General features: G+C 35.6%; 1 protein-coding gene across 1 annotated transcript in view; it reads left to right on the forward strand.

Moving 5' to 3' along the window:
- LOC107042491 overlaps positions 1 to 27,086 on the forward strand; it is a 360,805-nt gene that overhangs the window by 101,131 nt on the left and 232,588 nt on the right. Inside the window, exons 8-9 of the mRNA XM_015263549.1 lie at positions 1,616 to 1,809; positions 6,013 to 6,055. Of these exons, the coding sequence (XP_015119035.1) occupies positions 1,616 to 1,809; positions 6,013 to 6,055 (237 nt within the window). The remainder of the gene's footprint in view (positions 1 to 1,615; positions 1,810 to 6,012; positions 6,056 to 27,086) is intronic.

The raw sequence follows: 27,086 nt of genomic DNA on the forward strand, positions 1-27,086 counted from the left end.
ATAACTATGTTGCCTTGACCTTGGATGTACATTGTACTCCTCTAATGATTATTCATTTTTCCTAAATTTCTCATTTTTCAGAGGGAAGAATTTCGATTCATTTTTTAATGTTGACAATGATTGAAGGAGTTCACTCAAGGTCATAACTAACATGATCATCTTCTACAGCAATATAATTGACATAATCGCAACTTAGTGAGGATTGCCTGCCAATCACTCATACTGTCGACTCACATATGATAATCAACTAGATGTAATGTGACCGTCATAAATTTTTCTGTTACAAAATTTTGTCACAAATTTTCAAATTGCACCGGTTTTTCGGTGCAAGAGTTTACTTGCCAACACGCCTATCGCCTGAAGGCCTCCAGGTAGAGAATGTTGAATGTGCAGTAAATTTTTTAATTGAAAATTCTCGTAGAATATCCGGTTTCAAAATTGTGTGTTATTTTCAGATGAATATCATGTCAAAAATTGTGATGAAAAATTGCTGTGAAATCATTTATTTTATTCATTGATCTCCACTGGCCAACCATTCCTAGTGAGAAAAGTGACACTTAGTCAAGAAACTCACCACTGATTTTTCTTTTTTAAATTAAAATACGACTGATACGTATGTTGACGCTTTGTTATTGTCGATCCATGGAGGTAATCATGTGGAATTTTCGGATTTCGAATTAGTTACCGCCACCTGGGGTGCCACTAATTAGATGGGATGTGACGGTCACAGGGTAAACAGTCAAGTTTGTGTCATGTGACAATACATTGCCATGGTTGTACGTGTCACATGACCGTCACTGACGTGTCATGTCATTTTTTTTGTGACCCTTAGTTTGACCCCCATGATGCTTATTGTAACCCTCGTGACCCTTGTAACCCCTAACTTCCAAGTTCAATTATAGTAAAACAGTCGTATAAAATTTTTCATTGGATGAACGATTTCGTAAGTCTTCTGTTTTAAGAACTAATCAAAGGACTCTCTCAAACATATGATGCCCAAAGCAGGCTACCCGAGTGGAAATTCTGTTCAGGTCTCCATCAGAAACTGATCAAGTCCGATCCGAAATTCTGATCAGGCATGTTACGCCTCTGCCTTAGGTTTTTCCACTAGGGTATCTCTTACTAAAATTTGAAGAGTTCTGAGGGCTGAACTTCGTTGTAACACGGTAACATGATGAATGTCGTGGATGTTAAACTAATTAGAGGGAGAAAAATTGACTAGTTCTATCCAGGTGTAAGTGCCCGTCAAGATTTTTTTTTGTCATTTTTGTGACATAGAATTCCGTCACTTTTTTTCTGACCACAAATGGTCCGTAATTGGCCTTCGGGCAGTGTAATTTACGTGTAAAATTACGGTAAATTGACCTGTCAGCTTCGTTCGTTACATTCCTAGTAAAGACAACACCACTACTGAAACCTAACAATTTGCAAACATTATCACTTTTCATATTCAATTGAATTTCTCCCGTGAATTATACTCTATGTATTCTTCTGCTACCCACAACTTCAATAGTGCAAACAATCGATGATACGTGAGAATAGCAATAATATTAACATGACAATGCCCACCATTCCACCCACAAAGTTCTATTTTAGTCTGTCATATTTCTATTAGGTCTAACAATGACGACCAGTAGCTCCCTAAGTTCTGGAGAGATGCTTGAACCTTTACTACGTGTAGTGTCTTCATCCTCTGCTGGGAGCTTACAACTGAAACACGAGTCAGTCACAGTGGAATTGAGTGGAAAGAGCAACAGTGCGCCATTGTTGGAGAATAACGACAGAGGAGAGAAAACCGAGCCAAAACAGGTGAGAGCTCAAGCATTTCTTTAATCTCTTCGCTTTTCCACAAATGTATCATGATTTTCTTTCCTCTTTTCTTATCACTCCCGTTCTTAACACGAAACCCTTCACCTTGGAAAATATCTAAGCCGTGAATGCGTGAATCGATGAGTTGTAAGATGGTGAATTCGACACTGTGGACATGAACGTGAACAGAGTAGAAGAGGCGGTCTGATACTGGTTAGAATAAGTCGTTCGAGGCAGACATTAATCACGTGCGTAGTGCAAAGCGTGTATGGCATTTGGTACAGAGATTAGCCAACGGAGATATTCTTCAGTCTATGTGAAAACACTTATCAATTCGTCCTTTTTTGATCCACAAGATCCGTACTTGTGGACCGCCATTTGTCACTGCCCACGTTCAAGCATGTACGCAGTTGGTTGCTTGCAAATGCGGGTATTTGTATTTCACTTATGGAGACAATGTGAGATGAGCATTTTCGCATTGTTTCAAAAGGAAGGATTATAAATTTCAAGGTTTCGTAGTTTGTCACCTTATATTCTGGTAAAGAATGGCAAGATAATGGTATCAATTGTCCTCACCCAAGTAACAAGTATTTGGTTCCAATGGTTGTGAGTTACTGCAGATATATGAAGAATAGTCTTGAATGTCATGTATTTTTGCGGAAGAGAACGAAAAAGCAGATGTCAGTGAACTATAAAATTTGAAAGATACAAAGAAATAAAAAAAAACAAGTCAGAAATGTCAAATGAATGGCCATAGGGCACAATTAGATATCTATGAGAAAAACATTTCTAAATTGAATAAGGCGATTGGAGAAAAATTCTTTATGAAATAAAACAACAATAGAAGCAGGCCCAACGTCGTTGGCGCAGAGTTTTTCAACTCACTGCCGAGTATGTTCTGATCCTAGTTCTACTGATTGTTTATTTCATAAAGATTTTTTCTTCAATCTTTCCTCAATTCAGAAAAATGTTTCGCATTGACATTTGATTGTGCCCTATGGCCATTCATTTGACATTTCTGACTTGGCTTTTTTTTACTTCTTTGCATTTTTCAAACATTTCTACTGTTCAACAGGAATAAAAAATAACTCTTCTTTGGCGCAGTTTTTTTTACAAAAACTTTTGTTTTTGTTTTTTAAGGAGATTTTGCATTTTTTTTTTCAAAACGGCCACATGGTTATTCTCCTGATCTTTTATTCCTGTTTTCCGAAATGGAATTAAAACTATTTGTTTTCCGCTCACGAAACAGGAATTTCTGAATTTCAAATCGCATAATTTTCGAGAATTCATTTATGCACGACACCCAATTGAAAAATATCTGTGGAATTTATCACTCATGCTCCAAATTCAATTTGTAAATTCCCGGGTTCGCTCCTTGCTGTGTGTGGTTGTATTGCACTGCTACCAACTGTAACAAAAAAATGATAAGAGATAATGTGAAATGTGAAAATGTGGATATGAACCCATTGCCATGCGTATAATTTATTAAAATATTGATTCGAAGTAAGAAATAGTTACGTCAATGAGAAGCTTGTGTGCGAATTATATAATTGAACCAAGGATATTTTTCATGTAGCTTGTCCCGTTTGCATTTTATTTAATGGATACACTGATAGAAAGGATTAGTTATTTTTAACGAATGGATTTGGTTGGAGACGAGGGTCTATTGGTCTCACCAATGTTCATTCGTTAATAGTTGCCCATTTGAGGAGCCTTGTTTGACTCGATTGTCACTTTTCAAGTGAACCATTCATTAACTATCAGTAACTATCATTAACTACCATTCATTAACTATCGGACATTGACACTGACAGACATGGTCGCCAAACTTCGTATTTTTACGCTTCAGACCATTCTACATAATTTCCAATCAAAATTAGAGAATGTGAAAACAGCACGATTACAATGCTTCCATTCGGAAGCAAAAACGCGGAAAACCAAATTTGACCAATTGTAAAAACTAGATACCCGCCCTTGAAATCAGTGGTAACAGACCAAAAGAAAAAAAGGACGAACAAAAAAAAGTGCTCAGATCCAAAAGTGGAAAGAGAACTTTCCACTTCAAAAAGCATCCTCTTCAATACCCTCGAAGGAAAAAGATCGGTCGTGGGACACCCAGTTTTTGTACAGTCAGTCAAAACTTTTCCTTGGCCGATACGCTGTAACGCATATCTCGATGAAGTGAAGTGATAACAGGAATTGAAGACATTAAAAACGCGATTGGTGAGTTTGAAAAGAAAGCGAAAATTTGGAGGCGTTCCATTCCACTCTTCGTGTTTTTTATTTTTATTTTTGGATGCTTCTCCATTGAGTCACTTAGGGATAAATTGACCTCGACACGGAAAACAAAGGTTAAAAAAAAGTTATATCAATCGACACACGAGTGAGTCCTTTCGTATATGCTTGACCGGACATTCACGTTAGGTTGTCTCTGTCAACTACAGGAAGTTACACGTGTGTGAGTGCACGATCAAAGCAAATCGATCAGTCAGCCTTATGCAGCGCATTATTCGGTTGGTGTACTTCAACCCTCAAATAAACTACCTATATAGAATATGTATGTGATGGCTTAAACTGACCAACGATATTGTCCAGCCAATGATGTCACAACAGTGGAAAGCCGGGGTTCCTTGTCGTGCAATGTAGATTCTGGTCTTATATACATCATTCTGGGGGTTATTTGGATCTGCATCCCATTACTTATGATCCCTTACTTAGCATGTATAGATGGTTCTTGGAGGTTTGGTGAAGATGTTCTTTGCGTTGACAATGGTGTCATTATTTACTCATGTTTTATTAGTGAATCTATTACTCTATCATGAGTCCAAAAAATTACCGCATTCTGATTTTGTCAGGGAGAGAAAAGAGAGAGAAATTATCCGGAAAAAAGCGCAACTTTTATGTTACGGAGATAATGGTGGAGGATAAATATGAAAACTCAATAAAATGTGACTCAATACTAAAATATAGCTCATGCCGAATGTACCGAGCGACCAACAACCGAATTGAATTCCCATACACCCGCAATGGGAGCGAGCGACCAACAACCGAATTGAATTCCAATACACCCGCAATGGGAGCAAGCGACCAACAACTGAATTGAATTCCAACCCACCCGCAATAGGAGCAAGCGACCAACAACCCCGTCAGATTTTTTCCTCCGCGTAATCAAATACAAACCAAAGGAAAATCAGTTCAGCATTTTGAAAAATTTAGACTTTCGGACCAATTTTTTCAATTCCAGAATTTATTTCTCCTTGAATGAAGCCATTCAGATGAATAAATTACTTGTATTTGATTCTGAATGACAGCATTTTTGAATTCACGTAATTTTATGACGCCCTTAATGAGGTCATGTAACTATGGTATTGTAATGAATAGCACTTGAATTTGAATCTGAAATTCAAGGGGACAAAGTACTCAGAGCTAACGACGTCATTAACTATTTAGGTAATTGTCCTAGGTATACATCGTATCAAGCTAGGATAAAGAGTAGCTTTTTCCACTTTCTGAAACGATAAATTACCCGCAGAAGGGAAAATATGAAGATGTAAAAACCTAGGAGCTCTAAAATTTGACGATTTTTTTCAATGTCCCATCCGTTCTCCGTCATTTATTCAGAATGAGTTACAAGTTTTTCCCAAGTTTTTACATTAATCTGTCAGGAATGGCTCGTACATCATAATTATTTCTTCAGTCTCGTCTCGGCATAATACATTACTGAGGTTCCATCAATTTGTGGCGTTTGTTCCTCTGAATTTGTGTGTTAAAGCTGATACAACAAATACCTGATAATTGCAAAGCACTCCGGATATCGCTACTGATTATCATCAGTCATAAACTCAAATTATTGTGAAGTATCATCAGCTAAGAATTTCCACTGAATCCATCAAATTGACAGACAAAATTTCCTATTTAAAGAACCCAATATGTTATTCGCCTGAAAAAAAAATTCCATTGCCTTCTTCTTTTCCTTAATGGAGCAGTTGGCCTTGTAACTTCACGGTGAGGTTTGAAGGGAAATATACAATGGTCTTTTTATACAAGCAATTTTTTACATCTTATCTGTTGGCTTGACGAAGAAAAAAAATTATGGACAAAAAATATTTGATCAGCTTCACCGCTTGTACATGAATCAGATTCATTTTATAAAATTTATGCTTCGAAAAATTTTAATCAAATACTTTTTTTGTCAATTTGCAGCACATCCAGTATGTAAGATCGCAGTCCGAGTGCTACTTATCAGGTGAGTTGAAAAATGTGAAACACGAAAGTGCATGGGGATATAATGATATTCTTTATCGAAAATAAAATGAAACAGTCGTATCCGCCTGTGAAATTTGACGTGAATATGACAATAATCTCGAGATGACCTAACATTTTTACGCTCGGCGGAAAAAGCCGAGGAAGAAAAAAACACGCATTAATCATGTTTTAGAACCCATACGACCTAAGATTTTTTCCGGCGTTGTTTTCCTGTTTAACCCCTCAAGCACGGCGTCTTAATGCCATATGGACTCTTTCTTCGTGATTAATAAAAATTCATTATCTTTTGTACTATCGTAAATATCGAAATTCTCAAAATTGCCCTATGAAATAGCTAAAATTATTAACACAATGCGACTCCATTTTTTTTCAAGTCATTTTTAATATTTTTCTTCAATACATAAACATTGCGGAATTGAATTCGATGTCGGGTGCATATTGAAACCTTTCGTTTATTGAGATAATTTGTCTGAAAAATTGTGAAATTTTTACCGAACATACTCTATGGATTCCTTTGTCGAATGGCACAAACGAAATTTCAATTCAATGAATTACTGACTTGTTATTAAGAAGTTTCCGACAATTGCTGATCGTGGTAATTGTTTGTACTATCGGTATTATTAGATTGGTATTAAAAATTAAAATTGAAAATTGGAGAACAATTTGTATAAAGAAATAGTGTAATTGAAAACCTTTTTAGTGATCGTTCAAGATTATCGTTAAATTTTAATTATTATTTTTGGTAATCGGATCTGGCCTTCCCTGGGCCAACCAAAGTTCAGTATTCAATAACATGAAGTACTTCCTAATTAAAATTAGATTTTGATAATTTCCCTCTAGCTCTGCAATTTTTTCTCTAAACAAATAACTGTCAAATATTATCCTGTGGAGTGAAAGAAAGTCATGAAAAAAGTCAAAATGAGTCAGTTTGGGAAGGATCCGATTACCAAAAATAATCCGTCTAATACCACTCGACCTCCAAAATTAATCGAACATTTCCCTCATGTTTTCCTGCGTATCAACGAATGGGATAAGTTTTGCACAAAAATCTCGTTGCTACGGAACCGAACAATCGGGAAATATCCGATAATTTTGGAGGTCTCGTGGTATTACTACTGATAATCTTGTACATAAGTTGTCGCATATTGAACAGCGAATTCAAGTTGACGGGAGGCCACTGGCCAATGAAGACACACCGTTTGATATAATCACCGTACTTGAAGTGTAAAAAATGGATCCGAAAGCCAGTACAAAACCGACCAAGCCACTGAATTGGTCAAGGACCAAATTTTTCGAATCGGGTAGCTGTTCCTTCGAATAGATATCTCTCTCCGGAATCTCACTATTAATGGAGTTGGTAGAAGAAGAGAAGAAGAATTAACTTACAGGGATAATTCACACTGAAAAAATCATTCTACAATCAAGTGATTTTATCCCCTAAATAGAATACCGTCAAGGAGGGATAGAATACACTAAGCAAAAGTTGATTTATGCGAATTTTTGCAAATTTTCTGTAAAACCGGAGAGTTTTTTCGAATTCTTATAAAACGGGAAAATTTTCTCGTATTAAAAAAAACCGGGGAATTTTCTTGAATTTTCTAGAAAATCCGAGAATTTCCAAGAAAAATCTAGAATTTTCACAGACGGCGCTGGCCGTTAGACGTTCCACGAATGACCTCCAACATGAAATTATAGACATATCCACGTCAAAAGAAGCTTACCACGAGGATGGGGTTTTGCTTTAGGAATTATATCAATAATCAATTTAACTTCCACGGTCACCTCAAATACCTTCAGGTCCTGCTCAGAAAGTGGATAGCACATGCAAAGTCCAAAATCGAGTTTAATGTTGTGAATATTCAAACTAGTTACTTGTTCACCTATTGGTTTGGAGTAAATTGGATAGAATACATTTCTATTTAAGAATAAATTGAAACGGTGAAAATCAATTAAAAATAAATACATAGCTGGAGAAAGATTTTTTTTATTCTCGGTTCCGAAATCGGAGCATATCATAATCAATAATTTCCCAACAATTTCACAAGTATAAAAATAGAAATGACGTTTTTGGTAATGTGTGAAAATACTATTCGAGTGCGAACTAAATATCGAACTTCAGTCAGGAATTGTATAGATTTAACTCTTTCTTGAAGCTAATTTAAGGTAACAACTTTGATAATAAGTATCTCTAATAAAAATTTAGAGGCCCTCTGGAATTCTATCTCCTAAATTTATTATGAATAACTATTACTAATAAATATGAGTTCATGGAGAAAAAACTTTAAATAAATATTACTAATAAATATGAGTTCAAAGAGAAAGTACCATGAAATCACGAAAAAATCTGGATTTGATCTGAAAATACTGATAGAAAAAAATTATTTTATTGAGATGCTGTTGTCTTGGAATGTGCATTATATGGAACCACTGTCAAATGAATAAGATTTTATGGTAAATCTCCATTATGTCCTTTGATGATAAGGCGGTTTCATAGACATGACTGTTCTCCGCGCCTATCTGACATAGTGCGATGTAAAAACTACGTCCGACTCCGTATAAGTTTGAAAATTTATCTTTTTCCTCGGAATTTGTCCGCCTTTTTTATGTAAAGTTCTCAAAATTTCGAGTCAGAATTTCCAAAAGAGCATTTCGCATTAGAATTGTATTTTGTCACGTATTTTTTGATTGGATTTTTTTCTCCATGTAGAAACACTCATTGTACAGTTCGGAAACTAGTTATTTATTGGATCACTCAAATAAATGTAAAGCACATCATGCATGTGAACCTACAAATTGGAGTGTTTAATAGCCCACGAGTGCATGTGTCTAGATATAAAAAGCGATGAAAGTTTGCACCATCCTCACGTGCCAATAAATGGAATAAATGAGGTAAAACTGACGTAAAAAAAATTGGCCTTCCCTCGAGGCTGCCGCTGAAATTGTCTGGGGTGCTCTCTAATACAGAAACTTATTAGCAAAATGAATTTCTAGTTTGCGGGGATTTGACAGCGAGTCGCAACCATGTTGGCGACATACTTCACACAAAATGGTTTCCGACAACTGTCACATTGAAAAAAAATTAAACTTATCTTCACTATTATTTTCCGTATGGGAGCCTCGATGAACAACCAATTTTTTGAAACAAGTGCATGGAATTTTTTTTTTTCGTTTACAGATTTTTGGCCCATAATGTGGACAAAACTTTTCATAACTTTTAAGATAATAAACAAAAAGTGACTTTTTGTTTACGGCATTCACTTTTCGTTTACAATAGCTGACTTTCAAATAACAACTTGGCGTTCATTTCTAAGTCACTGTTTAAAATATGGCGCTGTCGTTACAATTTCAACCAATCCGGTGTCGTTGTGCCTGTAACTACGTGCGTAACTGAAAACTTTGGTCTAGTCATCACAACTGAATTGCAGCAGCCCTACAGCATCAGTCATTATATGCCTTAGAGCTCTCTGTTTTCAATTGTTAATGATCTGAGTACTTTACGGGCTAAATGTGTGTATTTATAGGGGAGGGTCTGCCTGTACCGCTCAGCGAGTAATACCGCTCACCCGATTTTCTCCACAACCATCATTTTGAAAATTTCTTTCTGTTCCTGATCATGAAGAATTTGATGATAGGAGTGATTGTCGGAAAAATTTCACTTTATTTACCACTTTAAATATGAAAAAACACCTAACGATGCTTTGAGGTCTCTACAGTGCAAAATTTGTGGACTTTTAATTAAGGTTTTTGATCGTTTCAAATGCTGAATTCTCATATTAAACGGTGGTTATTCGATTCGTGGTACTTTCACGCGTAATTTGAGACCAATTCGAACTCAAAACTCCACTCATGTCAATAATTATCAACAATTTTGTTGACGCCGAGCGGAGCCGGCAATGCCGCTCATAGGATCGGCCACGTAGTTGCTCGACAGCACTCGAGTACAGGTTAGGTTGCGGCGCGGGCGATACACGCAAAACCCTATGAGCGGTATTGGAATCGTGTCGAGCGGTATTACCCGATGGTGATTAGTATCGCTCAGTAGGCTCTCTTTTATTTTCAATCAATTTTGTGGATTCTAAGGAGAATTAGGCGTCTACTCTTCGAGAATAACGAGTTCAATAGTTAAAGAAGTCTCACAAATACGTTTTTTATACTCAAGTTGAAATATAAAATATAAAACTGGCATTTCACCTTAGGTGGGCGGCACAGGCACACCCTCCCCTATGAATGGCGCAAAATTTGAGTTTTTCATATCTATACATATACACTTGTGGGGCTAAGAGTAGAGTGCGTACAAGTACGTCAGAATGTCGCCGTACAATTTTGTCGCAAGATCCCCACGATATCTTCAATTATTACCAAAGTATACAGTAGAGGTTACGTATAAGATACCTCTCTATAAGATACCTCGCGCTCCGAGCGCTCGAGGCCTACCCCCCACTCTCGGCATTTTTATCGCCTTTCGAATGTTTATGTTCCATCGGCTTCTTATAAGATACCTATGGCCCCAGTTATTTTTCAACGAGAAGACAATAGTTATAAGGATCGAACGGTGTTAAGGGTCAAACGGGAGGGAAGAACGAAGGGATCATGAGGGTCTAATGATCTTAAGGGGAGTCACCACGTTTTTCAAGTAATGGAAATATACATTGATTTTTTTTCACTTTTCCCATCGAAAAATCGTAAATTTTCGTCTGTGATTATTCTCGAGTCCACCAACAATCAACCAACGTCAGCTGTCGTTCTATCACGTGGGGTTATGTTTAGAGAGAAAAGGAAACGCAGGCGATACAAATTCAAAACAGTAAACGTATAAATTGATTATTTATCGATATTCATTCAGTAAAAATTACAATTTTCTCAATTCTGATTTTGACCAATCAGAGTGCAGTATTCGGGGTCACGTCACGTGTTTCACATTCATATTTTCCGCGGCTGCAGGGAAATTATCAGACTGATAATTTCTCTGTAGCTTGTCAATTGTTCTCTACGAATTTGACAGATGTTCCTCACATTTTTGTGAAATGTGTCCCGTAACCCCGAACACTGTATCCTGATCGGCCAAAATCAGAATTGAAGAAATTGTTCTCCGAATACCCCTCGACCTTCAAAATTCATCGGATATTTCCCTCAAGTTTTCCTGCATATCAACGATCGGGATCAGTTTTGCAGCAAAATCCCTCGCGCTGCACGCTCGGGATTTTAATCTGCAAAACTGATCCCTCTCGTTACTATGCAACAAAACATTCGAGAAATATCCGATAATTTTGAAGGTCTTGCGGTATTATAGCTGAAAATTTCATTGAATTCGGGCACAACGAGCGAGGTATCTTATTTGAAACCCGCTTATCCCTATTTTTTTCCTCTCTATGAGCGTGCGTAGCGGGGGTATAGGGGTTCCCGTAATTCCACTCTCCTACTGTCCTTAACGTATCTTATACAAAGCCCCTACTGTATGTGAATATCGGTAATTATACTCATAGACTCGAGACTTTCGAAAATTCGATTATCCTTAAATATCTTCGTTGTGGCTCGTTATATGTTGTGAATGGTTTACTTAGACTCTGAATTCAGATCGCACACCACGAGGATTTTCACTGCATAGCTTGATACCCTAGTTTTCCATGCAGGGCAACTCAAGGAATATTTTTGTTGAATTACATTTCGCGTTCAGCTCTTGGGCAATTTTGGTGTAGTGCTTGGTATACAGAATCAACACAATTTTCGACGTGATGTTTGATGAAAAGCTTGTTCACAAAACTATTCGATTGATTAAAAACAAGCAGAAAACTATATAATTTCCCCAAGCTGGTATGTAGTAAAGATATGGAATAACCAATTTCCCCTTTCAGTCAGGCTAAACCCTGGGTAACGCAATTATATTTGTACACGAATTATATTACATTACATTACATTACATTACATTTGTATACGAAATGTCCGTCACAGTTAAGCTGCGTCAGACAATCCAAAATGACCAAAAATCGTCTATATAGTTACAAATTGACCGTCATTTTGATTTTGGTCATTTTTGGGTCATTTTTTAAGGGTTTAATCGTAAAACTATTTACTGGAATTGGATTGTTATCATTTATTACTTTATTTATTAATTATTATTAATGGCTCCGGGCTGAAAGAGACACTATTAGAAAAAAAATGAAATTTTATGGAACGTTGACTAGGAATTTTCAGGACAGTGCTACTGAATACAATTTATGGGGAGAATAATGGAATTTCAGAAAAATGACGAAATTTTAGATTTCACTGAAGTTTCATTGAAAATTCCAAAATTTTGAAAAGCATGTAGACGACAATTCTTTAATTTATTGGAATTTTCAATGAAAACATGAATATTCAGTACTAAATTACCCAGAATTTCCAAATATTTGAAAATTCAAGAATATGTTCATCGCAATTTTCCAGTTTTCTATCAATTTTCAGGGAATAATTGAACTAAAATTACAGTTCTCCTTGATTTCTCCAGAAATTCAAAATTTTCAATTACGAAATTCCTTGAAATTTAAGTGGAACTTCAATATGATGAAAATTTTCAACAGTGTAAACATCATTGGACGAGTAGGGTAGCTGGTGCCTGTACCGCCCAACGAGTAATACCGCCCATCCGTATTTGTTAGGATTGGCTAAGAACATTTTTTTCTCCTTTTATTATGCAAATATTTAATAATAGCAAGTAATTTCAACAGAAATTTTCCATTTTCTCCCGTGGAAATATCGTTAAGAAATCCAAATCATTTCCTACCGAATTCTTAAAATATTTCGACCCCAGAGTTTGAGATTTTTCAGATTTTCAGTTGGTCCATAATTGAATGGAGTGCGAAATACATGTTCGTTATACATTTCCGCATCCATCGGGACCTTTTCGATAGCAGAATAGGGGAGGGTGCGCCTGTACCGCTCAGCAGACAATACCGCCCACCCGATTTTCTCCACAACCATCAACTCGAAAATTTTTTTCTCTTCCTGATCACGAAGGATTTGATGATAGAATGTGATTGTTGGGAAAATTTCACTCTATTTACCACTTTAAATATAAAAAAACATAACAAAGATTCGAGATCTTTATGGTGCAAAATTGGTGCACTAGTAATTAAGGTTTTTGATAGTTTCAAACTCCGAATTATTATATTAAACTATGGTTATTCGATTCGTGTTACATTCACGCGTAATTTGAGACTAATTCAAACTCAAAACTCCCCTCGCGTCAATAGTTATCAACAATTTTGTTGACGCCGAGCGGAGCCGGTACTACCACTCATAGGATCGGCCAGGTTGTTACTCGACAGCAGTCGACTACAGGTTAGGTTACAGCGCAAACGATACACGCAATTTCCTACGGGCGGCATTGGAATCGTGCCGAGTGGTATTACCCCGTCGGCGGGTAGTACCGCTAAATGGGCTCTCCCTTGTGTTTTCAATTAATTGTGTCGATTCTGAGGGGAATTAGACGTCTACACTTCGAGAATAATGAGTTCAATAGTCAAAGAAGTACATAAAAATATTTTTTCCACTCAAGTTGAAATAGAAAATGTAAAACTGGCATTTCCCCTTAGGTGGGCGGTACCCTCCCCTAATATCTTCATCAGTTATTCTTGGCTATTTTATCAGTCTCCGTGTTCGTGGGTAATTTCGCCCAGAGTTGGTGGGTAATGCCGCCTAGGATTTCTATCCGCCTGCTAGACTCTGCAGCTAGAAGGCAGTCGAGTGACAGCTTGATTGTTTGGGGTTGTCGGTGGCCACTGGAACATCGGGTAAATTCAGGGTAATTTATCATTATTCAAGTGAAATCTGTCTCAAAATTGAGCCAAAAACTGGAAACGAAGGATGAAAATAGGAAAAATTATAACAGTTTGTCTGCATTACTCAAAAAAGTCATCACACCAAGGTGGGCGGTATTGGACGCATGCCGGGCAGTGTTACTCTCAAAGTTCGATCCCATTACTCACTGGCCGATGGCAATTGAATTACAGAATTAAATATGTTTAATGTTAATGAAAAATCAGTCTTCATATTTTCGAGTAAACACTTCGAAGAACCCATTCTAACCGTTTATGACTCCTTGTAGAGTGCGAGGCTGGAAAAAAAGAGTAATTTCCCTTAGGTGGGCAGTATATGCATCAGTTACTCTGCTCGAAAATTGAGGGGTATCTATATAGATGGCAACTGACGGTCAAAATTCATTCGGTCATTTCATGCTTATGGCCAATTGTCATTTTTTTTCTGACCATATGGTCAGATTCTCGGTGCGGTAATTACCGATTATGACAGCGGTTATTGTCGGTCATTTGCCCGGTCATAATGCTTTCGTAAATATACTAACTGATCTCAAATACAACGCTCTGATTGGCCGGAATCCAAGTCAAAAAAAATAATCAATAATCCCTCAAAATAATTCTCACAGGTTGAGATTTCTCATGCTAAATTTTCTATAAGCCAAGAGAACGCTTAAAACTTCAGTTGAGAAATATTGAAGCACATGCGCAAATTCCCTCCCATTGTGAAAAACATTATCGAAACAATAACTGTTGAGACGCCTGCGCTGAAATCCTCCGCACGTTTCGATATTCAACAAGGTGGTAGTATCTCCGTGAGTCGTTGAGCGCGTAAGAGCGTCCCGCAGTGTACAGCCGGCGTCCAAACGCGCCAGCTCTCGAGTCTCTGCCCGACGATGAGCGACAAAAAATTTTTAACAATGCGAAAAGTATTGAAATCAATATTCAACGTTTCATGTCATACCCCTAACCTGTCATTCTCTTTCGAGTCGTCACCGATTAATGGAATTACCCTTTCAATTCAATCAATTTTTCAAATATTGTGGTTTACTGTTTTTTTTTTACCTGAAAATATATCAGTTGCAATTATTCTCATTTTTTTAACGGAAAAAAATCGTCTCAGTTATGAAGAATAATTTTACTTTCCCGACCCTCTATATTTGCTCGACACCTTCAACACTTTTAGAATGAATAAGTGAAATGTTCTCGTACCGTATCACGGAGAAATTTTGATGCTTCAAAATTTTATGAGTAAATTCCTATTTGGTGAGATGTTCCTGCAATCATGAACGCCCATTTTCGTATTCGCTCGTGATATTTTAAAATTCGCCTCTTCTTAAAAAGCTCAGGTGGTGGACTTTGATTCACGGGGAAGTTGCGGATTTGAGCTTAAAGAGATGAATTAAATTGTTCGAGTGACATATGTAATTCTCCAATCCATTAAGTTGGTGAGATATCACATGAGCATGTACTGAATTTTGAGTGCCATCAATAGTGAATTTCAGATTTTTTTCACGAGAAGTGTTCCAATTAGTTCAAGTGATGGGTTTTGTATCGTAGAATAATTGCCGAGAGCAGAAAATTGTTTTGTATTCAGTTTCTATTCATAGAATACTAACGGGGGGAAATGATTGGGAAGATTTCGATTGTGTTGTCCACATAGATCATCTTTGATGCTCGTCAACATATGATGAGATTTTCCCATTGTCAGTTTTGAACAAATGAAAAGAATAGATAATATTCACATGATATACCATTCGGCATCGCGCTTTCTGATTTGCCAGTGATGGTGAGAAATGTTATACGATGGTAATTTTGGAATATGAATAAAGATGCTAAGTGATTGTTAAAATTAAGGGGAGGCTGCTATGAGTTTTAATAGTCGCGAGCTATTGGAGTGAGATTTTTCATACATTGAAGATCAATTATATATGTCTAAAAACGAATAATTAGTGCGAAAACATTAATTTTGTATGGTATTGTTTAAAATAGTTCAGGGCTTCCAACTTTTGAGCTACAGACTTTTTTTTTCAAAAGTTTTGAAAACGTGTACAATACCAATTACCAGCTACTTTTTTAAAATTCGAATCCGACACAGCTAATTTCATTTTTTTAATACTAGAACAGGGCGCGCGTATTATTTTCCATAGGTGTCAGAATAGTAAAACCTTACCGTTTTTCACTTTCATTCATTTTTATCGGAATAATGCAGGAAAAATTAATGGTTTCAACAAAGTTTTTCACAATGAGTATTTAATTGTTGAATAATTTATTCGAAATCGCCATAAACCTCTTCATCTTTTTCTTCATTGCTCTTTTGCTTTTTGCGTTCTTTTTTATTTTTAAGGATGTATTATGTACTATACGGGGTATTCCATGTGAACTCACCCAGGTCAAAACCCTCACCATCGCAATCATATTGCCGATTTTTCCTGTGGTTGTATATGGAAAAATATGACTTCTCAAATTTTTTCAGATTTTTTGAGGCATCCTGTGGGCAGCCATGTTTTTTTGCAAGTTTTATCTTCAAATGCCTGTAACTTCCGTAAAAATCAACCGATTTGAGTTTTTTTTACAAAATGTGCGTCTTCGAACACACTTTCCATATAAAATATGCCAATTTTTTTTCAATTCGTTCTTCTATCGATTTCCTCAGAAAAACCTCAAAAAACTTCAAAAAACGAGTCGTTTTCAAAGTGGGATCTCTATTAGAACACACCACTCGGAAAGATTTATTGTTAACGAATTTGCAAAAAATCATCAAATTGTTCCAGATTCGAATATAATATAAATTCAAATAATGCTTCTGCGTTCAAATGCGAAACGAATTTTGAATTTTTTGAAATTTTTCATCTCGGATTCATATATTCAAATTGGAAATGACGGCCACGAAATGGGAAGCCTACTTTGACCTCTGGTGAAAAATTTTGTTTTGGTCCAATATATTCACTGAAATTTTTTGAAAAATATAAAAAGGGTCCAACTTTGAAAACGACTCGTTTTTTGAAGTTTTTTGAGATTTTTCTGAGGAAATCGATGGAAGAACGAATTGAAAAAAATTGGCATATTTTTATATGGAAAGTGTGTTCGAAGACGCATATTTTGTAAAAGAAAATACTCAAATCGGTCGATTTTTACGGAAGTTACAGGTATTTGAAGATAAAACTTGCAAAAAAACATGGCTGCCCACAGGATGCCTCAAAAAATCTGAAAAAATTTGAGAAGTCATATTTTCCCATATACAACCACAGGAAAAATCGACAATATGATTGGCGATGGTGAGGGTTTTGACCTGGGTAAGTTCACATGGAATACCCCATATACATATATACTATCCTATCTATATGTATATATTTTTTACAGAACTATTAATTTTTTTACAGTTAAAAAACATTACAGTATAAAACTTATATGTACAGTATATAATATATGTATATAGTATATATTATATTATATATGCATATATACTATTTTATATATGCATTTTTTTATAGCAGAGAACTGTATTACATTTTTTTAATTATTGAAAAAATTACAGTACATAAAAAAATATACATAGACATCATATTACATTACTTGATAAGCGGAATAGAGGATTTAAAAATCGTTACACTGGAATTTTTAAAAGTGGAATAAAAAATTGCACTATTCATGTAAAATAGCCAGAAAAATATTTCTGAAAGAGTCGAGAATATATTTTCAATCTTTTGAGGTTCATTTTTCTGGATGTCTTATATGAATAGTGCAGGTCTTTAAATTAAAAAAAATTAAATCAACTGTGTCGGTGTTGAACTTTAAAAAATCTACTTGTAATTGCTACTGTACGTTTTTTTTCAAAAAATTTGGAACAAACCTCTATAGTTTAAAAATTGGAAGCCCTGGACTATTTTTACCACTTCAAGCATCTGCGAGGCAAACGAACAATAAACAATCAATTTTTTTTGCACTAATTATTCTTTTTTATACACATATAAGCGATCTTCAATGCGTGATAAATTTTCAATCTAATAGCCCGCGAATTATAGAACTCATAGTAGTCTCTTCCGAAGTGTGAGCAAAATAATTGAGGCTATTATATATTTTGATTTAAGGAAAAAAATCATGATCATCTCTCGTAAGCCGAAGTATGTGTAAAATACCATCGATATACAGGGACAGAAAAGTTCGATAAACATTACACGGAGAGAAATGTTCAGTAACAGTTACGGAACTCACAATTCGATCATCGATTACGGAATCGACTCAGAACATTTAAATGACGGTTTCGTAATTTTTCACAGGAGATTCAGATCAAAATTATGGAACGCTCTGGAAAAATTCCGTAACAGTTCTGTAACATTTCCTACAACTACATTTCACTCCGGAATTACGGAAAAAATACATAATTTTTATTGAATATTTCTCTCTGTGTATCTAGAAAATTGTGATAAATTTTACTATACGAAAGATAATCGTGGAATGAAATTGTAACTCAATAAAAAAAGAAAATTAAATAAAAAAAGTACGTCTGTGGATGCAAAAATTACTGTTCCCTGTACAGTAAAATTTTCTCCACCGTTAGGGTACTTTTTTCTGATTCCGATGTGAAGGACATGGGGACGGACGAAGGTGAAATTTTACCATACCAAAGGGGGTGGGGTGCGGGCGTAAAAGCGGGGTCCAGGGGGCGCAGCCCTTGGGGGGGAGTGGGGGGGCCCCCCTCCCTGAAGAAATAAACAAAAACAATAGAAAAAAATTAAGAGATGAGAAAAAAAATTAATTGAAGTAATCCATGAAAAAAATCAAACAGCTGAAAAAAATATATCCGTATCACTCTCATCACTGTCTGGCACATAATCTTGCATTTTCGTCGAATTAACACTGAATTTCTGTTGAACAAAATTTTCCGACGCAGAACGATCGATATCAACAAGATGCACGGAGAGAAATATTTAATAAAAATTATGTATCTTTTCCGTAATTCCGGAGCGAAATGACTACATGGTTGTAGGAAATTTTACGGAACTGTCACGAAATTTTTCCAGAGCGTTCCGTCATTTTTATCAGAATCTCCTGTAAATAATTGCGATACCATCACTTAAATTTTCTGAGTGGATTGCGTAATCGATGAGGGAATTGTGAGTTCCGTAATTTTTATTGAACATTTCTCTCCGTGTGGTTTACGATAGTGGTAGGGTATATTACTCACTGATCTCTATACTAGTCTATCCAGTTAGTATAGAGATCAGTGATATTACTGCCTAGAATGGTAGTGGCGCTGTGCGTCTTACTGCACTGTACCCAAGGAGTACAAATTCGATATCAAAATCATGCTCCTTGGGTACATGCAGTCGCAATGAGTGACAACCAAATCGGCTCACTTCACGCAGGGGCTTTATCGGGACTAGGCCTGGTAAGTGAATTTCCCGAGGCTAGTCCTCATTTAAAGGGAAGTACAGATAATCACCATCTATCTGCCCGAAAATAGACCCGTAATTGCCACTTATCGGGCCTCAATGATGAAAAAAATTAAATCAATTTTTCCAGAGCGTTCCGTAATTTTTATCTGAGATGCCTGTGAAAAATTACGGAACGCTCTGGAAAAATTGCGTGATGTTAGGTAAAAATTAGGTGACGGTTCAGTAAAATTTCCTACTACAATATTTCGCTCCGGAATTACGGAAAAGATACGTAATTTTTATTGACTATTTCTCTCCGTGTACCCCTTTTGTGAATGATTACGCAATATTGAGTAATTATTCACATTAGTGGGATAATTTTTGATAGCATAAATGGTAAATTTTTCCGATGCGTCACAAATTACCCTCACGAGAGTAAAAGAGCTAGAAATGGATCTCGCTCCACGATTACTTGACTTTTTTGGGAATTTTTCTTCAACTTTTTTCTCTGCATAGAAAGTCAACGTAGTGTAAACATCAATTTCAGGACGCCGTTTAGTTTCTGGACGATTTCAACTTACATTGAATATTCCATAAATGAAATGAAAATTGTACTGATTATTTCACCTTCCAATAATATTACCCGTGTATAATCATGTAATCAATTATTTTTTCTGTTGATCGACATTTAATAAATAGAAAAAAATATGGCCCAGTCATCCAGAAATTAGGGGTTTCGTGTGCGTTCAACTATTTCTTAATTTAATTATTCTTCGTTTTGTTATTTTTACTAAAAAAATTTTCTTCTGCTAATTAAAACATCGTTAAACGTATAGAAACTATCATATCCCCGTTCAGGTGATTCTTTTATTTTAGATTCTACCACGAAACTCGAATTTCCCTTATCCGTCCAGTAATTGACCTGCTCACTGTAGACGAAAAAACAAAAAAATCATTAAAATTGAGAACGATGAGTAATAAAACAGTAAGGAACTAGCTTTTCTCATGGCGAATCAACTGATCAACTGACCAATATCATTACGAATATTATACGAAAAGACTTTGCACGTATGAAAAAATCGTATGGAAATTCTATAGGATTTCCGTATATGATATTCGGATATTTCTATATGAATATTTTCTATTCAAATTATTTCTATACATAAATTTTTGTTTCCATGAATTTTGTTTCCACGAAAGATGTCTAAACGCTCCAGAGAAAAACGTAGGGAAATGTCGCAACTCCATACGAAATGTTTCTATACATGTATGTGGCAGTGGGTCGTATAGGATCAAACCTATAGAAATCGTATAGAAATGATTTGTATAAAACATCTCCGTATAGAAATATCCGAATCATATACGAAAATCCTATAGAAATTCTATACGCAATCCGTATAGAAAATTCCTATACGATTTTTTCATACGCGTGCCAGCAGTATTGCGATGGCCGATGTAAAAGCATGGGCCTTTATTCTACAAAGGAGGTTCTTTGATAATGTTCCTTAAACCTATTTTTTTCAAAGATGGGTACAAATATGATCTCATTACTGGACTCGAATTTTATGTCAAGTTCAGCATACTTCATAAAAATTTCGGGAATGATTCACATGTCTCTTGACTCTTAATTGTGGCACGAGTGGAACGGTCAAGGAATAATTGCAGTCCCATTGACAAGAGGGAAGTGTTTTCCTAAAGCGATTCCTATTTTGATCGTTAGCGTAAGGGTTTACATCCTTGAATCAATCTTCGTTTTGCAGGAAGTGATTATCACTCGCTCGCGTCAAGCAAGGTGGTCAAGTGGATGGAAATAATAGGCGTTGAATTTAGTCCTCTCATTGTTTTCAAACTTTCCATTTTTTATTTTTCTTTCTTCTGCAAATTGTGCTTCTACTTTTCAAATGAGAGATTGAAAAGAAATTGAAGTTGAATGTGAACAGTTCAAATCATTACAAAGATGGAATATTGAAATTTATTTCTTGACGTCTTGTCATTTTCCAAGTTTTGTTGGAACACGATCGGTCATCCCGTTTTCTTACCTTTTTCCGGTAATTGCTGAAGTCATTTGTCTTCTTTGGGGAAAAAAATTCTTCGTTATATCCATATTATCTGAATCAAGCACATTCGATTTCATTTAGAACGTTTAGTTTGCTCTACCTACTATTGAATGCGAGAAGTCCCTTTATTCATGTTGAGAAACCCATACTTCATCTGTCATTCGGGCTTCAACAAGTGAATTATACATTCTCAAACTAAGGTCAGGAGTAGAGATGTGGAATGACCGTCATTTTCCCTTTCGATCAAGTCAGCCGTAAATGACCGGTTTCTAACCCTGACCTAATTTTGTATGCAAAATGATCGTCATAGTTAAGCTGCGGCAGATATGCGCCAAAATGATGAAAAATCGTCTATATAGTTGCAAATTGACCGCCATTTTTATTTCGGTCATTTCTTAAGGGTTCGGTCGGAAAACTTTTTAATATAAATCAATTATCATCATTTATTATTTTATTTATTACTTGTGATCGTTTATTATTTTACTTATTAATTTTCATCAATGGCCTCGTTCTCAATACTACACTTAGAAAAAAATCATGAATTTTCAGATTTCACTGAAAATTCAATGTAATTCTAAAATTTTGAGAAGCATGAAGACAAGAATTCTTCAAATTATTTAATTTTTCAAATAATTGAAAATTCAAGAATATATTTATCGAAATTTTCCGGTTTTCTATTAATTTTCGGGGAATAATTGAACTAAAATTTACATTTCTCATTGATTTTTCTCCGAAATTCAGAATTTTCAATTATGAAATTCCTTGAAATTTCAATGGAACTTAAATGTGATAAAAATATCCTGAAAGGGTACTGCATATTTTAGCCAAAATTTTTTAACAGTGTAGAAATCTCTAGACTAGTACTCGAAAAGTGAGAGTCACCTATACAGATGGAAATTTACGTCCAAATTGATGGCCAGTCGTCATTTTATTCTAACCATATGGCCACATTCTCGGTGCGGTAATTACCGGTTATAACGGGATGCATTCACGGAGAGAAATATTCAATAAAAATTACGTATGTTTCCTGTAATTCCGGAGCGAAATGCGGTCGTTGGAAATTTAACGGAATTGTCACGAAATTTTTCTAGAGCTTTCCGTAATTTTTATCTGAGTCTCCTGTGGAAAATTACGATACCATCACTTAAATTTTCTGAGTCGATTCCGTAATCGGTCAGCGAATTGTGAGTTCTGTAATTTTTACTGAACATTTCTCTGCGTGTTGAGGGTTATTTTGTCACTCACATCTCTAGTCAGGAGGTTAAAATTCTGTCAATTTTAGATAGACAAACTTCACGTTCCCTATGACAAATCCACAATCTGCTTACATTCAGTAATATGAGAAACAGGTCGTCGAATTATATGGCTTCTTTTCCTTATGAAGTCGAAAAATTAGGTATGTAGAAAAATATGCTCGTGTCAACGCAGTCAATCTTCACTCTTCAGATTTTTACTCTCCCAACAGAGGTGATGGGATGACAAGTTATTGAAAGGTTTCTTCTATAGAAAATTTTCTCTCCTAATACGGAGAAAGTCCCCATACTTTTTTCTTCGTCAAGTCCTAATGGGGCTATTACCTATAATTATTTCTTAAAACAAAAAAAGATGAGAAAAATGATTCAAAATTAGGTGGAGGAAGATGGATCGTTCTTTTGTTATCCTTTTGCTCGTCCATAGCTCTCAGCCTGGAACTTCCAATCTTTTGAATTGCGGTGTTGTATTCCTACTTTGACAATTCTTCGTGTTGCCACTTGGCTCTTTCTGGCTTCAGGGCTTTCCGTAAAGTGCCTGGTAGATCATGTTACCACATCAATGTCGTCATAGCCTCTAGTGTGATAATTGTTACGTCCTCAACAAGAAGAGTTTCTACTGTCGCATTCAAAATTTACGGCTATCTACTTTCAAAGATGATAACTCACTGTTAGAAATTTTTCGAAATATCATGTCATGAGAGTGATATTGAACTCGACGTAGGGGAAAAAGGGTTATGCAATTTCAAGTTTTAGATAGAATTCAGGGAAATTCAGGAGTTTTCAGTGGAAGGCAGAAGGAAATTTCATAAATTGATTGAATTTTTAATGTTTCTAGAATTTTCCTGATTTTGCCGAATTTTCACAGAATAATTGAGCTTTAAAATCAAGTATGTTATTCATTTTCAGATCATTCGAACAGGAAATCAGTGGAATATTTGATTTTTCAATGACAAGATTTCCTGAAATTTCAGTGGAAATTTAACAGGATAAAATTTTCCGGGATTTGATACGGAAAATTCGGACGAAAATTTTTAACAGTGCTCATTCTAGAGAATTTTTTTCTCCTCAACAACTTATTTTTCATTAACAAAACAACAAGGAGTGAAAAAGGGGGTAAAACTGGATGTCAGACTCTACAGTAAACTTTACACGTCCGTTATAGAACTATCATTTCTTTTATCTTGTAGTAAAAATTACTGTAGAGACTCACACGGAGAGAAATATTCAATAAAAATTACGTAATTTTTCCGTAATTCCGAAACGAAATGTGGTTGTAGGAAATTTTACGGAACTATCACGGAATTTTTCCGGAGCGTTCCGTAATTTTCACTGAATCTCCTGTGAAAAATTATGATACTGTCACTTAAATTGTCTGAGTCGATCCCATCATCGGTGAGTGAACTGCGAGTTTCACCATTTTTACTGAACATTTTTCTCCGTCCAGGAATTTGCTTCATCTTTTTTGAAGCAAATGATTCAATGTTTTAGTGAATCCGTCGATTTGTTTAATCTTTTTGAATGTAAATATGGCAGTCGGCAGTGGTACGGTCTGTTGATAATAGATGCTTGAATGTCAAAATAAGACTAAAAATAATTATTAAAAATGAATATTGAAACGTTGTTTTTCCAAGACCATTTTGTTTCAATATTTGAAGATATTTCTCCTGCGGCGTATCATCTTTCAAAGTTCGTATCCTTAAATTTTGAATCTGACAGCAGAGTTTCCGAAGTAGAACGCAAAGTGATGAAATCAGTCGACGGTCTATAAATTAATGTTCACGGAATATCCTGAAACTTGGTGGGATGGGGCATCTGCAAATAAGTTGATTCAATCCTCCTTACGATTTCTCCATTTTTTCCGGATAAATAGGTTTCCAAGGATCTGGAGTGATGAAAATGTCACAACCTTTGGAGTTGAATTATAAAAATAAATGAGATGTCTCTCAAGTCACCGATAAACAAAGTTGATTACTGAGGGAGACTTTTCAATGGAGTGTTGAGAAAAAAATCAGTGCGAAAAGGTAACATGAATCGAGGCAAATATACAGTTTGGTTTGGAATATTGAATCGCAATACGTCGACTTATCTGATTCTATTGACCATGGACTAATCTCAAGGAGTGGTGGAGTTTTCCTAAATGCAAGAACCATTTCCTCAGGTTTCAATATAATTTTTGTGGTAATTGGAGTTTACCAAACTCATTATCTGTATCCTCGAATCGGAATTCCGATCGATGATTTAATCCAAGTTCCTGATCCTCTAAAGCTCCAGTCATAAGTCATAGGCAATAAAAAATATTTTAAATCATGGTGAAAATCTGGCATATACCACACATCAATTTTTAATCATATTTTAATCAATAACACGGTTCGACAAAATTCAGGTGTAGTCGACCTCAAAACTGGGACTGATCCCATTTTATAGATATTTTGAGGCTGATTTCAACTTACTTTTGGAAAATCTTTCTAGCAGGTTTAGTTTTCGTGAAAAAAAAATTTGAAGTGTTGAAAAGTGGCTCAAACGGGCAATTTAAAAAATGCATAAAACTGAATTTGGACGTAGTTTTTACCCAAAAAAATACCGTGAACTAGTGAAAATGCAATTTGTTCAATGCATTTGGGTTCATCCCAATTGGTTGAGTCTAAGTGGGTGAAAAATCTCGAAGAAGTCCAAATTTCATGATTTTTTTCGTAAAATTAAATAACTAGTAGTTGGTTGCGCTCACTTTGATGCACTGATAGATAGGATTAGTCATTGTTAACAAATGGATTTGGTTGAAGGCTAAGATCTATTTGGTTTCACCAAATAATCATTCGTTATCAGTTAGCGAATGCATATTTCAGAAGTCTTGTTTGACTCGACTTTCACTTTTCAAGTGAACCATTCGTTAACTATTAACGAATATTTATTTGATCATATTCAACTCTACCATTCGTTAATAGTTGATGAATCTCGTTTGGAATAAATGAATCATTCTATCAGTGTGCGTGTCAATTTCAAATCTATCTACACACGTGAGTCAACTTTATGCGTTAATCTGTTTTTTTTTCCAACTTTATTTCAGCATCTAAACCTCTCCACAATTGAGGGTGACTTCTCATAAGAGCAATTAAGGATGTTTAACCAAAAGCCACATTATTCACTATAATTGTGATATTGTCTCATAGGCCAGGTATATATTTGAGCCACACGTCACTAGTAATCTTTTACGTCACTAATAAACCTTCTATCGGGGCATCCTAGTGAGAAATTAATTTCTGAAAATCACTTCTTGTAACATTATGCTTAGAGAAGAAATGTGATCGTGTGAACTTTGATCGAGATTTTGCATGGGTTAGACACTCAAGATATTGAGAAAAAAAACCACAAACCATTTACTTTAGACTATGGAGAATCTATCGCCGTTGAGAACAAGTAGGGGACCGGGTCATAAAGGTGCGATATCGTCGATTGATTTTCGAATTCCTCTAAAAAAAAATTTAACCACCATTACGAGTTGAGCAACGCGACTACACCACACAACAGCTGATCGAGGTCGGTAAAGTCGGTGACGATAATTCAGTGCTGGAAGCATACACTGATAGAACGGTTTAGTCGAACCAAACGAGACTTTTTAACTATTACCACGATTCGTTAATTATTAACGAATTACGGTAACAGTTAAAAAGCCTCGTTTAGTGTAACTGAATCGTTCCACCTTTTCTATCAGTATATGGACACGTATAAGACACACAAATATTTATCTCACTGTTATAAACCCACTACTAGCGGAAGCATGCGAGGTTGCCGGATCAAAATTCGACTGTGACTACTGCAGTCATATGGCCTCCATTATTTCTGAACATTTTCTTTAATTATTGTTTTTGAGACCGCAAAAGTGCGCCATAACACTTTTAATTTGATGAGAAACATAATTTGTAACATGAATGATTCATTTAGGCAATTTCAATTTTCTTTTCAATTGAGTTATTCACTTGATAGGCTAAACATCCTTAACTGGTCACCTTGCAGGAATGGTATCTTCGAACTTCATGTCAAGTCAAATCGAGGTTAACACATGTGTGTCGATAGATTTAAGATTGGCGCGCATCAAAGTGTTTGCAACCAACTTGTTCATTTGATTTTATACGAAAAATCATGAAATTGGGACTTCTTTAGGATTTTTTTACTCGTTTTGACTCAACGAATTGGAATAAAATCGAATCAACTAAACAAATCGCATTTTCATTGATTCATAGTTTTTTTCTCGGACAAACTACGTCCTAATTCATTTTTTTATTAATTTTTCAAATTGTTCATTTTAACCATTTTTCAACATTTCAACATTTTTTTTCTCCTAAAGTAGACGTGCTAGAAAGATTTTTGAAAAGACATTTAAAATCTCCATTAAAATCCCTGTAAGGTGAAATACGTCTGAATGTTGTCGAACCATGTAATTGATCTAATCAGCTCTAACTCTTTCCTACCAGGAGCTTCGCAGAAATTCTGAAAGAAATCGAGGGTAAAAACTCCACTCACCAGTGACTTCAGTGA

Source organism: Diachasma alloeum, unplaced genomic scaffold (genome assembly GCF_001412515.2).
Source record: "Diachasma alloeum isolate Michigan unplaced genomic scaffold, Dall2.0 Dall_scaffold_00480, whole genome shotgun sequence".
NCBI lineage: Eukaryota > Metazoa > Arthropoda > Insecta > Hymenoptera > Braconidae > Diachasma > Diachasma alloeum.